This window comes from Solanum pennellii, chromosome 3 (assembly GCF_001406875.1).
Source record: "Solanum pennellii chromosome 3, SPENNV200".
NCBI classification, from domain to species: domain Eukaryota; kingdom Viridiplantae; phylum Streptophyta; class Magnoliopsida; order Solanales; family Solanaceae; genus Solanum; species Solanum pennellii.
In genome coordinates, this window is record NC_028639.1 from 5,125,291 (window position 1) to 5,139,423 (window position 14,133).

At 34.1% G+C, this 14,133-nt stretch overlaps 3 protein-coding genes across 3 annotated transcripts; 2 read left to right on the forward strand and 1 right to left on the reverse strand.

The window, feature by feature from the left end:
- The first annotated feature begins 162 nt into the window (after positions 1-162).
- LOC107014586 (calmodulin-lysine N-methyltransferase) lies at positions 163-6,865 on the forward strand. The gene is made up of 7 exons (XM_015214553.2): positions 163-369; positions 674-854; positions 3,233-3,312; positions 4,750-4,810; positions 4,898-5,013; positions 5,803-5,935; positions 6,279-6,865. The coding sequence occupies exons 1-7, from the start codon at positions 273-275 to the stop codon at positions 6,556-6,558; spliced, it is 948 nt and encodes a 315-aa protein (XP_015070039.1). The 5' UTR covers positions 163-272; the 3' UTR covers positions 6,559-6,865.
- Positions 6,866-7,506: 641 nt separating this feature from the next.
- Positions 7,507-10,329, forward strand: LOC107015342 (SWR1 complex subunit 6). The gene is made up of 4 exons (XM_015215586.2): positions 7,507-7,879; positions 7,970-8,072; positions 9,654-9,757; positions 9,844-10,329. Exons 1-4 carry the CDS (start codon positions 7,775-7,777, stop codon positions 10,045-10,047), a joined length of 516 nt encoding a protein of 171 aa, XP_015071072.1. The 5' UTR covers positions 7,507-7,774; the 3' UTR covers positions 10,048-10,329.
- Positions 10,330-10,948: 619 nt separating this feature from the next.
- LOC107015341 (thaumatin-like protein 1b) lies at positions 10,949-12,793 on the reverse strand. Its single transcript, XM_015215585.2, has 2 exons — positions 11,973-12,793; positions 10,949-11,303 (listed from the first exon to the last, which is right to left on the reverse strand). The coding sequence occupies exons 1-2, from the start codon at positions 12,566-12,568 to the stop codon at positions 11,162-11,164; spliced, it is 738 nt and encodes a 245-aa protein (XP_015071071.1). The 5' UTR covers positions 12,569-12,793; the 3' UTR covers positions 10,949-11,161.
- Positions 12,794-14,133: the final 1,340 nt, after the last annotated feature.

Here is a 14,133-nt window from a genome sequence, read left to right on the forward strand (position 1 = left end):
TTAAAGTGACTTCATTTCCACGACCTGTACTTTCAAACCTTTGGTTATAGATGGAGGTAATCTTGCTATCCAATCACAATCTATGGTGGTTATAATAGTTACGTGTTATCTGATAATGTAAAATTTCTTTATATATATTAAAAAATTAAGATTTCAAATTAGTGAGTGGTAGAAACAGCTTAAACTACGTCGTATTGGTAGACATATACATCACGGTTCAGACATTCCATGTTAAACACAAAAGTGAAAAGCGAGCTCAAGAAAGTGCAAAAATGGAGGCAAATAGTGGAAAATCAACAACAAATGCATCGTCTCTTCGATGGAAAATCCTTCGTCGTAATCTTATTCGTCGCTCTTCATCCAATTCAGGTCTAAAAATCTTTTTTTTTAACGTACATTCAAATATATATATATATATATACAATCAATTTTTTGAGATTTTTGAGCGTATGGATTGAATTGTTTTATCTAAGAAGATAAATCTGAAATGGATATTCAGTGAATATCAAGAAAACCAACTCATGGGATCTGTTAAGTAACATTACCTTTTGGGGTTGAGGATTTTTGCAGATATAGGCATTATGAAGTACTTTTCTGTTATAAAAAAGACTAATTTTTTTGCTCAATTTATTTTCTGGGTTTGAATAATTTGGATTGAACTGTTGTGTTTCAGAAGATAAATCTGAAATGGGTATTCAGCGAATATCTAGAAAGGCAACTCATGGGTTCAATTTGATTCCATTTCATCTGATGAAAGATCGTGTTGAAGAAAATGTGAATTCGATGGATAGCTCACGGAATGCTACCTTATGCTATACATTGCCAGTTACTAATGCTTCCCCACTTATTCTTCAGTGAGTTCCCATTATTCCTAAGTTGATTTTCCTCTTCTTTTTTTGAGTATGGTGAGCTAAAGTTCATTTTCCTCTTCTTCACTTCACTTATGGGCTGTGGTGACGCCAGGTTTTTCATTATGGAGGTTCAAGATATAAAAAAATTAGAACACAAGGAAACAGGGGATTAACATCTACTTATATGTGCATAAAAATGATTTCAACCATTTATATATCGGAAGAGGGTCTAAAATACCCTCAAAGTATTGGAAATGGTACAAAATTAACCTCCATCCACTTATTGGCTCTAAAATACCCTTTCCACCCACCTATTGGGTCCAAAATACCCTTGTCATCCACCTTTTGGTTCAAAATTGACCAGCTATTTAACGGTTTTATATTTAATCTATTTAAATATTTTTTTAAATACGTGGCGCTCAACTATTTGTTATAATTTAACTTATTACTATTATTTATATATCAATTCACTACCCATCCATTACTAATTAAACCCTTCAAATTAATAAATCACTCACATTATTAATGCAACAATAGAAAAACTACTGCCAATTGAGTGTTTTAAAAAATTTGAGACGAAAAAATCTATAGAAATAAATCATCATACATTCAAGTGTCTAAATAAAAATTACCGATAAACTTAAAAGTCTGACTATGTTCATCTTAATTATTCTTACGTCTCAATTATGTGATGTTACTTCATAGGTAACTTTTTAAAAAAAATAATATATTAAAAGTTTTAAAACAAATCATAAATATTTATAAAATTATATTTTAAAAATGTGCATGAATTAATTTGGGATGTATTCTTCTTTACCTTTAATTATAAATTTCTAATTCAATCTTGAAAGAAAATCAAATTGAAAGTGTACTCCTAAATAAGCGGCTCAACATAAATTTAATTGGGGCTTCGATTCGGACTCGAATAATTTTGGATGTCATTTTCATTAATCTATAATTTCATCGTGTTTTAGTAATGTTTATGACGATTTTGATATTATAGTTGGATTTTTAATTGGGTGGATTTAGTTAGTAATGGGTGGGTAGTGGGTTGGTTTATAAATAATACAAATAAATTAAATTATAAACAATAGTTAAACATCAAGTATTTTAAAAATATTTAAATAGTTTAGATTTAAAATCATTAAATAAGTGGTCAATTTTGAACTCAAAGGTAGATGACAACGGTATTTTGGAGCCAATAGGTGGATGAAAAGGGCATTTTGGAGCCAATAGGTGGATGAAAAGGGCATTTTGGAGCCAATAGGTGGATGAAGGGTAATTTTGTACCAATTTCAATACTTCAGGGATATTTTAGACTCTTTTCCGTTTATATATGTAATAAAATAATTTATATTTCATCGAAGGCGGTCCGGATGAACCCCTTCAACCATCTTGGATCCACCTGCTTATGGGTGGATGTAGTATCAGGGTAGTGGATGGGCATCCATTACCTTGACTTAATCACATAGAGGCACCCACATGTTGTCACACTATAGACGTCTGTGCAGCAGTGATCAAATTCTTACCTTTGTTGAGTCCTTACATGGTATATGGTCTTGGGTAATAATCATGTGTCATGGCACCCTAAGGTCTAGTCTAGTGATCAATGAAGTGGATTGAGAACTATGAGGCCTCAGCTTCTAATTCAAGCAGAGACAAAAAATACTAGGTGGTTTCTCTCCATTTGTCCAACATTTGGTGGACAAAGTTACTAGGTATCGATGTTGGTAGGAGGTAGCATGCACCTCGAGAAAACTATTATCCATAAAAAAGGAAAAACTCACACTTCCTGACCAATTAAGTCTCATGGAGGATTTGATCTTCCTATATGATTTTGAGCAATCCTCACCTCATGAGGTCGCTTTTGAGGTTGGGTTAGTCCCAATGTTCATTTTCTTAACATTGACATCCTTGTTTTGATTGATGGATTTGCTTAGTGTTTCCCCTATTCTTCATTTTGGGTGAAAAATATTACTCTTTTTCCGTTTCAATTTGTTTGTTTGATTTTGACTTGACACGGAGTTTAAGAAAGAAAAGAGGACTTATAAATCTTGTGGCCGTAAACTAGATGTATGTAGAATGTGCCAAAACGCTCTTTAATCTTGTGGTCTTAAACATGTCATGTGGAAAGTTAAAACTAGTGAATTGCCAAAAAAAGAGACATTCTTCTTAAAATGGACTAAAAAGGAAAGTAAGACAAACAAATTGAAACAGAGGGAGTTTTTTTTTTTTTTTGTAATCCCCCTCCATTGATTGGTTTTTTCATCTTTTGGCCTGGATAGTAGGAATTTAATGGAATATGGGGAATAATTCTCTCGTCAGAATGAACTGGTTGATGTTATTCCTTGATGATCTCTAATGGCTTGACTTTAATGCAGTCAGAGAGCGGATGATATGGCACATCTTAATGACTTTGAGGTCTGCAATAGATATGATATTGACAACACTGGACTTGTTTGTAAGTACTTTTTGCATTCTTCGATTTGTTTTTTACTTTCGTGGAAAAGGATGTATATCTTTCCTTACCAAGAAAAGTCTGAATTTGTCCTGGTTCTGCTCTATATTGAATTTGATGTCTGTCTATCAGACTCACAGACCAGTTTAGTTTGATGTTGATAATTCAGTTGCATTCAGGGTGTGGCTTAGTGGTCAATTAAGTAGGTGCAAACTTTGGAGGTCTGCCTAAGCCTTTGTGGGCAGTAGTTGGTTGAAATTCCTAACAGGAGAAACAACAGTAGGTGATTTCTTCCCATCTGCCTAAGACTTTGTGGGCAGACTTACCCGGTACTTGTGTTGGTGGGAGCTACAAGTACCCGTGAATTAGTCGAGGTGCGTGCAAGATTCCCTGAACACCACCATTATCAGAAAAAATAATTTCTAAGTTGAATATGGAAATTGTTGCATCTTATTTTCTTAGATAACTACATGAATATACTTGTAGTCAGTGTTGGACGGTAATTATTGCCTGCGTCAATTGTAGCGATGTCAACTCACTGCTTAGCTAAAGTAAACCACATCCAAATGCTGACTGGTATTTTAGATGTTGAGAATCAAAAAGGCATTTAGTGAGGGATTACACGGTAAGCGAGGACCTTTTTTGTAGGAGAACATGCTTTTATCAATGTAGATATACCTTTTCTCCACTAACAGAAGAAATCTGAAGATAAATGTGAAATGAAGAAACAATAAATACTAAAATTGTTATTGTAGTTTGTTGTTTGAGTTCATTAAGTGTAGAGTTAACTTATCTAATATAGCCCACACTGTTGGCTTCTGTTTTAGGTGCTTTTCTGAACATAACATTCTTTCCAGAGGTTTGGACAGAAAGATCTTATATATCGTAGGAAATGCTATTTCTCATTGATTACCCCTTTGAATCCCCCAGTGAATTCAAGAAGAGGAAATTGGAGTTGGCTAGTTTTTGAATAATAATATACCTTTCGTCAAAATATAGATGTTATTTGCAACTATAGAAGATAAAAGACAAAAGACAAAAGACAAAAGCAAACATTGTGATAATAAGCAATCTTCTGGATGTACTGCATGAATCAAACTTCTGAAAACTAAGAACCTCATCACTTTACATACTTATACATGGCGATGAAGTATTTCATCGACTGCAATGTGATGCTGTGAGCTACTTAGTCATGGCTATAAATTGTCTCTTTTGATGATTGGAATTGTCCTCTAGTTAATAGCATTTACAGATTAAGATTCTTTAACTCCGGTCTAAAAGACTAATTTCTTCTGCTCTGGAATAAAGTTTTTTCGTAAACAACTGGAACTTCACGGAATATTTATACACTAGAATGTGCATATCGTTTAGTAAGCCTTAATGGTCCATGTCATGTTTGCTATCATTGCCTTCTAATTTATAGACTTTCTTGTTGAGCAGGTCAATGGCCGTCAGAGGATGTCCTTGCCCACTACTGCTTGTCACGTGCAAGCATTTTCAGGTATTAACAAATGTTATATTTCATATTGGATTATAATATTTTTGGTTGTACCTTCAACTGATTTCAGTTGATTTTCTACTCTTCCAGGGGAAAAAGAGTCATTGAGCTTGGATCTGGCTATGGCTTAGCTGGATTGATCGTTGCAATGACCACAGAAGCACGAGAAGTTTTCATATCTGATGGAAATCCCCAAGTTGTTGATTGTATCCTTTTGATTTAGTGGGGAGATGAGCACTGTAATTTGTTCCACTGATTTTGGCCAATTTCTGGTACATAAAGGTAAAAGGACAAAAGCACTCTGCTTCTGCACTTCCTTCTTTAATTACTTTGTGGATTCACTAGTATCCATTGTGTTGAGGCCTTGCTTTTTTATGTCCCGGGGACCAACCTGTATCAGTTAGGAAAAATAAGCACAAAGGTTGGTGATTGCTGAACCATGCCACCTAATCATCTTTGTGCTGGAGCCTGGAGGGATCCTTTCGCAATTATACTGTGTGCTTGTTCAAGGATTTCAGGCAATAAACTAGTGTTTGATCTAAGAGGAAAAATTGTATTTGTTCATTTTCCACTTACGGGTCATGCCACTTGTTTTTGTTTGTCAACTCCAATAATAACCTAGTAATTAAGCTGTTTGTCATTCATCAGTAGTATGTTGAAGAATGTAGTATTTGCTAAGACCTCGTCTTTTTCACCTGTCCATTAGTTGTGCAGTATCCTGAATCCTTATTTCGTACTTTCTGTAGTCTAAGATATAAATTGGTAATCATGCAGTGAATCAAATTTACCGGTAATCTTTAAAGGAGTTGTCAGTCTTCTATTTGCTTCCAGTTACACAAACAGTGATTGATCTCCAAGCTTTATTGTTGCCCCTATCAGCTTAAACTATGACCTGTGCCTATCAAACATTGCATAAGGTGTCTAAACTTTAATTAGTGGTTCAGTAACTCGATTGGTTCACATATCTCTTTACTTCAGATGTACTTAACATTCAGATATACAGCGTAATGTGAATGCCAACTCTGGTTCGTTTGGTGGTACGGAGGTGAAGCCATTGATGCTGCACTGGGGTCAGGAAAAAGACTCTGATATCTCCAACACATTTGATGTCATCATTGCAAGTGACTGGTAGTTGTCTCTTTTCTTACTAAACTGTTCTTTTCCTCGTTGAGAATTCTGCTGTAAGTTGTGAACTGAATGCATCATATCTCTGAATCACTGTTTTCACATCAATGGCTAATGAATGCTAACTTGGAGAACAGAAAGCTCTATGATTTATACAAAATTGTATAACGACCATGCTAGCAACCCCCCCCCCCCTCTGTTGAGATCTACCTATAATGTGTGGGAGTTCAATTCTTATCTTTGTCACCTAAGCCTTTCATGTACACGTGCAAGAACAGAAGACGGATCTTCTCCTTTTCGTCTGCTAAAGTTACTCTGTAGTTTTACTTCATTTGTCATTTTGCAGCACTTTCTTCAAAGAATTCCATGGAGCACTCGTCCGAACTATCAAATCATTGTTAAAAAAGGAAGGTCCTTCTGAAGCCATACTTTTCAGCCCCAGAAGAGGCAACTCATTGGACAAGTTTCTCGGAGAAGTTAAAGATAGCGGATTGCATTTCAGCACAGACGAAATGTATGACACAGAAGTTTGGAGGCGTCATCAGGGATTTGTCGAAGGTGATGATTCCTGGCCAAATTATGAGATGGATCATTGCTATCCTTTACTGGTCAGAATTACGCGATGAAGATTTGAAAATGCAGGTTATACTGTGTCTAGTATGCTTATTTTGTACATACAAAACCATCAAAAGCTAGCTCAGATCTTATATACTATGATATATGAACTGATTCCACTATGGACAAGTCACTGATTATTACAGTTTATCAAAATTTTGATATTCAGAACCCATAAACTTTAGTTCTTTCACTTTCTTGAGAAGAAATGATTTGGTTGTGTATTGAATATAAACTCCAAAGCACCAACTGATGATGCTAACTATTTCTCTATCGGAAATGAAACATTCAGTGGAATTACCTTGCGATAACGCTCAACTATGTGCTCATCATGATATTGTCATGTCTTATATCTTCCCTTGTTCTATTGGCTATCACACGTCACGTTTTAAGTTTAAATGTATATCTATGTATTATGCCTTAAATATTTCAAATACTAAGCTATTAAATTTCTACCTTTTCCTTGAAATTTTTGTTACATCAATTTATTTTTTATTAATAATTTGTTGTCTCTATATTTAAGCCAAAATTTTGGTTCTTTATTTAAAGGGACTATTAAAGTTGAAGATAAATTGATAATGGAAGTGTTTTAACTTTTAATGAACTATTTCCTTCGTTTTAATTTGTTTATCTTGTTTTACTTTGAATGGAGTTTAAAAAATAAAGAAGCTTTTAAATCTTGTAGTTTTACACTGAAATATGTTGGATGTATAAACATGTTATTTAATCTGGTGATTGTTAACATCTTCGATACAAATTCGAAATTAAAGAGCGGTTCGAAATTAAAGAGCGGTTCAAAAGTAAAGAGACCTTTTTTTTTTTGTTTTAAACAAACTAAAAAGATAAATAAAACAAACCGAAAGGGAATATAAAGCTAAGTTCGGAAAAAATAATTAAAAAGTTAGGGGGATAACAATACAATTTGGTATAGTTTGGGGTCTAAATTGAGTTTTTTGAAAATACAGGGATTCAACAAAACTCAAAGTCGGATAGTTTGTTGTTTCTCTCTGTTCGGAGCTCGAAACATTTTTAACCCCTAATTCTCCCGCCGGCCGGTGATCGGCTGTTGTTCTGATCTTCGTCGACGGAAACTTCTCTTCCTTTTCTATCTTCGTCACCGGATAACTCAGATTTTCTCATTTTTGGCATCGGAATCAGGAAAGTGAAGGGAAAAAAAAACAAAAGTAGTAAATTAATTTTGTAGTTTTGAATCTCACTTTTGAAGCAATGGATGAAGAAATATCGAATTCAGCGCGGAGAATGTCTATGAGAACTCGTAAAATTGCTCCAAAGATGGCTGCTGCTCTTGCCAGTTCTGATAATAGAACACAGGTATTCTAAATACTTTATGGTTTAACTCAAATTTTGGATATCCTGCTAACTTTGATGATTTATATTTGTTTTTTTTCGTTGTCGGAGTAGGCTATGCTAGCGCGACTTGATGCTTTGGAAAGTGATAATGCAGTAGTGGAACCTCAACTACTTGATGATGATGATGAAGCTTCTCTTGACGATGAGGATCAAGGTTTTTTTTTTTCTTTTTTTGTTCCTTGTTTGTTCATAAATGTGTTAAATATGTGAAAATGTTACTGCTTTGAACAATTTTTAGCTTGTTTGGAGTTGAATTTGTTCTTTAGTTGTGAGTTTCCCATTACATGATTGGTCAGAAGTTTCGATAAAGGAGGAGGGTCGTGATAGGTTAACAGTTGGAGGAGAAATAGTCTAAGTATGATGAATTCCTCTTAATACTGAATAGATTAGTTTGGCCGCCCTAAATCCACTAAAATGGGTTTGAATTTGCTGGAATAGATATGGCATATTTAGGTTTCATGTATAATAGATAGGAATATGGATATTTCACCAACACTCTGCAGGATATCATAGATTTACAGGATTTGGTGATAAGTTGCATAATAAAGAATGGTATGAAGAATTATGAACTTGTGTACTCTGGATTACAGTGTTACCGCTTCCACTAGTTTTAGCTTGTCCGGAGTTGAATTTGTTCTTAGGTTGTGAGTTTCCCGTAATATAGTTGGTCAGAAGTTTCGATAAAGTAGGATGGTTGTGACAGGCTAATGGCTAAAAATAGTCTATAAGTATGATGAATTCCTCTTAATACTGATTTCATTGGTTGGGACATGCTACCTCCACTAAAATGGGCTTGAATGTGCCAAAATATATATGAAATATTGGTATAACTGTCCTAATTAGTTTAAAATTTTGGCATAGTTTTGATTGTTTCCTTAGGTTCTTCCTATTCCTTTTGCTTAAGCAGTATAGGATTGAGAGATAGCAGCCTTTGTCATTTATGCCAGCATTATGTTTCACGAATAATAGATAGGAAGATAGATCTTTCACCACACTCAAGAAATTGTGCATTTACAGGCTTTGGTGATTAGTTTGCTCAATAAAAGATGGTATAAAGAATATATGGACTTTTGCATTCTGTATTACAGATTGTACGTTTACAGGCTTTAGTTTTTTCTTTTTACCCCTCCCTAGGAGCTCACGGCTTTTTTCTCCCTTGGTGACTCAAATTCACAACCTTTGGGTTAAAGTGAGGGGTGCTTACCATCCGAGCAACACCCTCGTCTTTAGTTGATTCATATATTCAATAAGGAGTGCTTCACATAGCTGTAATTCCCTTATATATGCATGTTCATTGAAGTTGAGCCTGCCTCATTACCTATTCAGTGACTAAGGAGTAAAATAAATATTTGTGGGACTTGATGCTTTTTTGTCAGAGTGTAGTCGTCTATCTATAAAACCATTGCTGTTGAATGAAGACAAAGGATTTGGGGGACGTTTTTCTCTTCTTGTGCCTGATGGATTAATGGTGGATCCAGAGGATTTCAGAAGCTAGCGACCGCCTGACCATGAGTAAAAAGAAAAGACAGAGGAATAAATGAAAAGAATATAACCATCTTTATCTTGTTATCTTTGTTTCCTTCTATCTTTTTCATCCCTTCAGCAAACTTCTTTTGTTATACCTTTTCTTTTGGTCCTTAGTGGAGGATTTATATGGTCCTATTCCTTCTCTTCCATTTATAAGTATAAAAACTTTCTTACTTTTTCACTTCAATTTGTTTTATTTCAATTTCAGTATTTCATAAGAAGTACCCAAAGGGCACAAAGCGGAAAACTCGCCAAGCAAAGGCTCTTGAGAATAAGAGAGCCCCAAAATCATTCCTTGAGCTCTTGAATGAGGTATTAGATTTTTCCAAGGCTAGTAGATGTTTTTTTTCCTCTACTTCAATGACCTAAATTAACCTCTCACTGTTCTACTTGTGAAGGCAAACTTAGAGTCCTTGCCAACACATGTGCCAACCTATTTAAGAGCAGCGGTAGGTCCTCCAATTTCCATCGCTCGCCGCCATTTCTGCACAGTTTGTGGTTTCTCCTCGACCTATACATGCGTGCAGTGTGGGATGCGCTTCTGCTCAATCAAATGTCGGACCATTCATAATGATACTCGTTGCTTGAAATTTGTTGCTTGATTGGTTAGTGTTGCTACCTAATAAATTGGATGGACATGCTGAAGCGCTTTTCTCATGTCCTGTACGCCTCTACCATTTCTAGTTTCAGGTTTATATAGCTTATGTACATATTCAGGTACTTTTCTGACTGATCTGGCTCACTTTGGAAATATTGGACTATGTCCTTTTTCTCCGAAAGCATATTTGTTGTTACTCAAGCTTGTCAAAGAGCTCTCTTTGCTTTGAGCTTACTTTTTTGATAGATTTGTTTTTCTGTTCTTAAAACATCATTTTACTTACCTTTATGACGGTTGTGTTAACTTGCCTTCCCCAATATGTTTTCACTGCTCTTTGCTTTGTTTTGCTGTCAAGTGTTCCATTACTTTACTGGGAAATGGAGATAGATGGGGTCTGTCCATTGAACCTTAATACCGTTAGTCATATCTTTTTTGTTTGGAAGCCATCTCAATTATATTTGTCTCCATTACCAGATAATTTGCTTTTTTGTGCTTCATTCTTTACTGCAGTCATCTCTTTGCTCTTATTACTGCAGAAGGCAAAGTATAAACTTGCATCTCTACATGTTGCAGCCAATAAATTGTTTGATAGAGTGTCAAATTATGGAGGTACGCACCCAAGAATGTGGCCTAGTGGTCTATCACTTTTCATTGTGTATTCATTGATCAACATTTGTGTCTAAATAGCTTCTTTCAAATGTGCTTCTGCATCCTTGATAAATGTCTTGGTAGGAGATATGATTTCTTGGAACTTAGGGTATATATTAACAACCCTTACACTTACACTAGCTAGTAAATTTCATTAAAAACCTTGAACTATAGTTTATCAATAAAATATGCATCCTCCTTTAATTACATACATCAACATCAATTGAGCGGATAATTTTCACTGATATGAAGTCTGCTTTGATTGAAAAGTTTTTTATTCAATTCTATTGCATTCTAGATTATAACATTGATACTAAAAAAAAATTATATAATTAAATCAAATGTGTATATTAAAATTCAAAACTAGTAGTACTATATAAGTTGGACCTATAATTTATAAAACAAATCAAATTTATATGTTAGATGCATCTTCCTTCCGAAATCCAGGATACGCCCTTGTCAGTACAAGATCAATGGAACTGCATCATATCCCAAAATGCTACTAAAATATTGATTATCAAGCTTGTCAACAATGGTGATGGACTATTGGTTAATACACCGCGGCTCGTGGGCGACGATCCATCGCCAGCACCTCCTCCAGGTGATTTAGGGCTGCAACATTAAACCAAAATTATAAGACAAATAATTATCAAAGAACAGAAAAAGTAATTTAATGTTGAGAGTAAAGTGTTTAACTTATTGAACAGAGTTCTAAGGTTGGTCTTGTGACTCTTGGATGCCTGGTGATTTAGTAATTTCCACGAGGCGGAGATGGTGGGGTCAGTTCATGAATATTCTTATTTCTTACGGAGCAGAAGATTATGTAAACACTTAGTCGAAATCATGATAGCTAAGGCCTTAGTATAACTTCCCTAAACTCCAATTAGTGTTATATCTGAAGTAAATTGGCCTAAATTGTCTCATGGGGGGTCCTAACTTACCTTTTAGTGAGACCAATGCAATGGGTTAAAAACACACCTAAACGTCCAAGTAGGAAAAGTGAACAGTTGATAGTTCAGGTGTATTTGATAAACGTCTAGGGATAGTGGAGATATGAAACTCAAAAAACTGATATACTTTAAGTGTGCTTTTGATCCTTCCCTCTATATGTTATGAATTTGGCAGAAACATAGTTTTAGACCCAATTTCTGTATTTGTGTTGAGACCCAATAGGTAAGAAAGGATGTGAACGAATGCAGAACTCGTAAACTTAAAATCTTGCGCGTCTGTCTATAGACACAACAAGTTAAGCAAAACAGAAGAAGCAAGTTTGCTACATACCTATCAGGAGGAACAGGGCAAAAGGTGATAACATAATCTGCAGAACCACCACAAGTGAAAGTACTGGAGCCATCATCATAAGCATAGCTATAAGATCGCGGACATGCCCTCTTGAAGAACAATGAGTAATCCGTTGGCTTGCATGTATCAGGCGTGGCGTATGATCCACTACAACAATATTTTGGATCACCAAACGCTTCACAAGCGCTTTTACATCCCACACACTCACTACTTAAGCTATTCATCATTTGCTTCAGCTCATTCGGGCATGACCCATTAAGATCAACACCACAACCGGTTGTTGAACAGTTTCCAACTCCGCCTTTTGGAGTTATAAGCATTGGTAAGTTATAACCGTCCACAAGGCTAACATCGTAGAAATCAAGCCCTCCGGAACCATTCAAGGTGAACTCCGCCAGCGTAGCTGGCGGAGCAGCTCCAGCTCCGGAACATTCCACTGTTCCGGAGCCACAATCACCTGATGCACAGGTAAATTTGCCTGTGGATGAATCTTGGGAACAGAAAGTCCGACCCCATAAACGACCCGACCAGCCCGTTGGCGCGGAAACCGAGACGGACTGGCTGGGGTTTAACATGAATCCTGTTGGAGAAAGTTGAGCTGTGCCTGCACCTGATAAAATACCAGGCCATACTTGATAATTGCACTGATTTACTAGTGTAAATGTTGCTGATAAGGCTCCTGTTTCATTTATTTAAAAAAAATGAAAAATATTAGTCAATCAATCAACTACATCTCAATCTTAAATTAATTGACATCGACCATATACGTTGCCAAATAACTTTTGTTTGGACCATGTAAATGGAATCTAATAATTTTGGTCCAAACTTTGTATTTATCTAAAAATAACTTATTTAGAATCTATTATGAATCTTTATATCCTGACTGTGTCTCTCTCTATATATAAAAATTCACTAAAATATCTAGAAGTATTTGACGGAAAATCCCATTATTATTATACATTGACTTGGGATTATTATATTATGTATTTGCTCTACTCTGAATAGTCAAATCCAAACAAAGAGACATCTAGAATATAAATTTGATCGATTTAACCTTTTTTTAGCATTAAACTCATCGTAATTATTAAAAAAAAAAAATTATGGATTCTGAATTCTATAGACCATCAAATTTTACATAGAAGAAGTTAAAAAATATGTCACCTGAAAATAGAATGATGAAACATAAGAAAAAGAAGGCAAGAGAAACTTGAGCATTCATCATTCTTTGTGTTATGAGGAAAAAAATTAAATGTGTGAAGAAAAGGCAATGTGGGCACGTAAAAATAATATGAAAAAAAAAAACAAGAGAACAATTTGATGACAAAATTTATGAGATGCTATATAATTTATACTAGAAAAAAAAATATATTGATTTTTGTTTATGGAAAATAAAAAGGATGATATATATATAGAAAGTATTTTGGAGGGACATTGAAGGAAAATATTACCAATAATAATGTAGGTCGGCAATTGTTTTTGTTAAGTAAATAAGTGAAATTAAATTTTTCTTACTATTTATAGAAGAATATTTTCTTTTTACTTTAACATTAATAATACTTATAAAATATAGTTTTAATATCTAATAGAGAGAGTAATTTATGTAATATATATAATACAAATTTTGTTGATAGTAATATATTTATCACATATTTTAATACATTTATAATATATTATATTAATTTCTTACCAAGTAAACATAATATATTTTAAGAACACTTACTAAATATTATATTGCATGAATAATTCACTTTTAATATATAAAGTAGATTTATCATAGCATTGTTATGTATTGCTATAAGTGGTAATAAATAAATAAAATGTTATTAAAATAAATAATTATTTATTAAAAAATACCCACTAAAATAATTTTTTCATATATTAATACTCTTTATGTGTACTTTTACTTGTTCGTTGAGAATATACAATAATATTAATTATAGTAAAGTAAGTATTTTATTTATCACTCTTTTCGTTTTAATTTATTTGTAATTATAGTAAAGTAAACATTTAATTTATTGCTCTTTTCATTTCAAATTGTTTGTCTGATTTTTGAAATTCTAAAAAGAAAAAAAAAACTTTTAAAATTTATATTCTTGAACTTCAAATTAAATGCTTCCGAGTTAAGACTCGAGAAATTCTT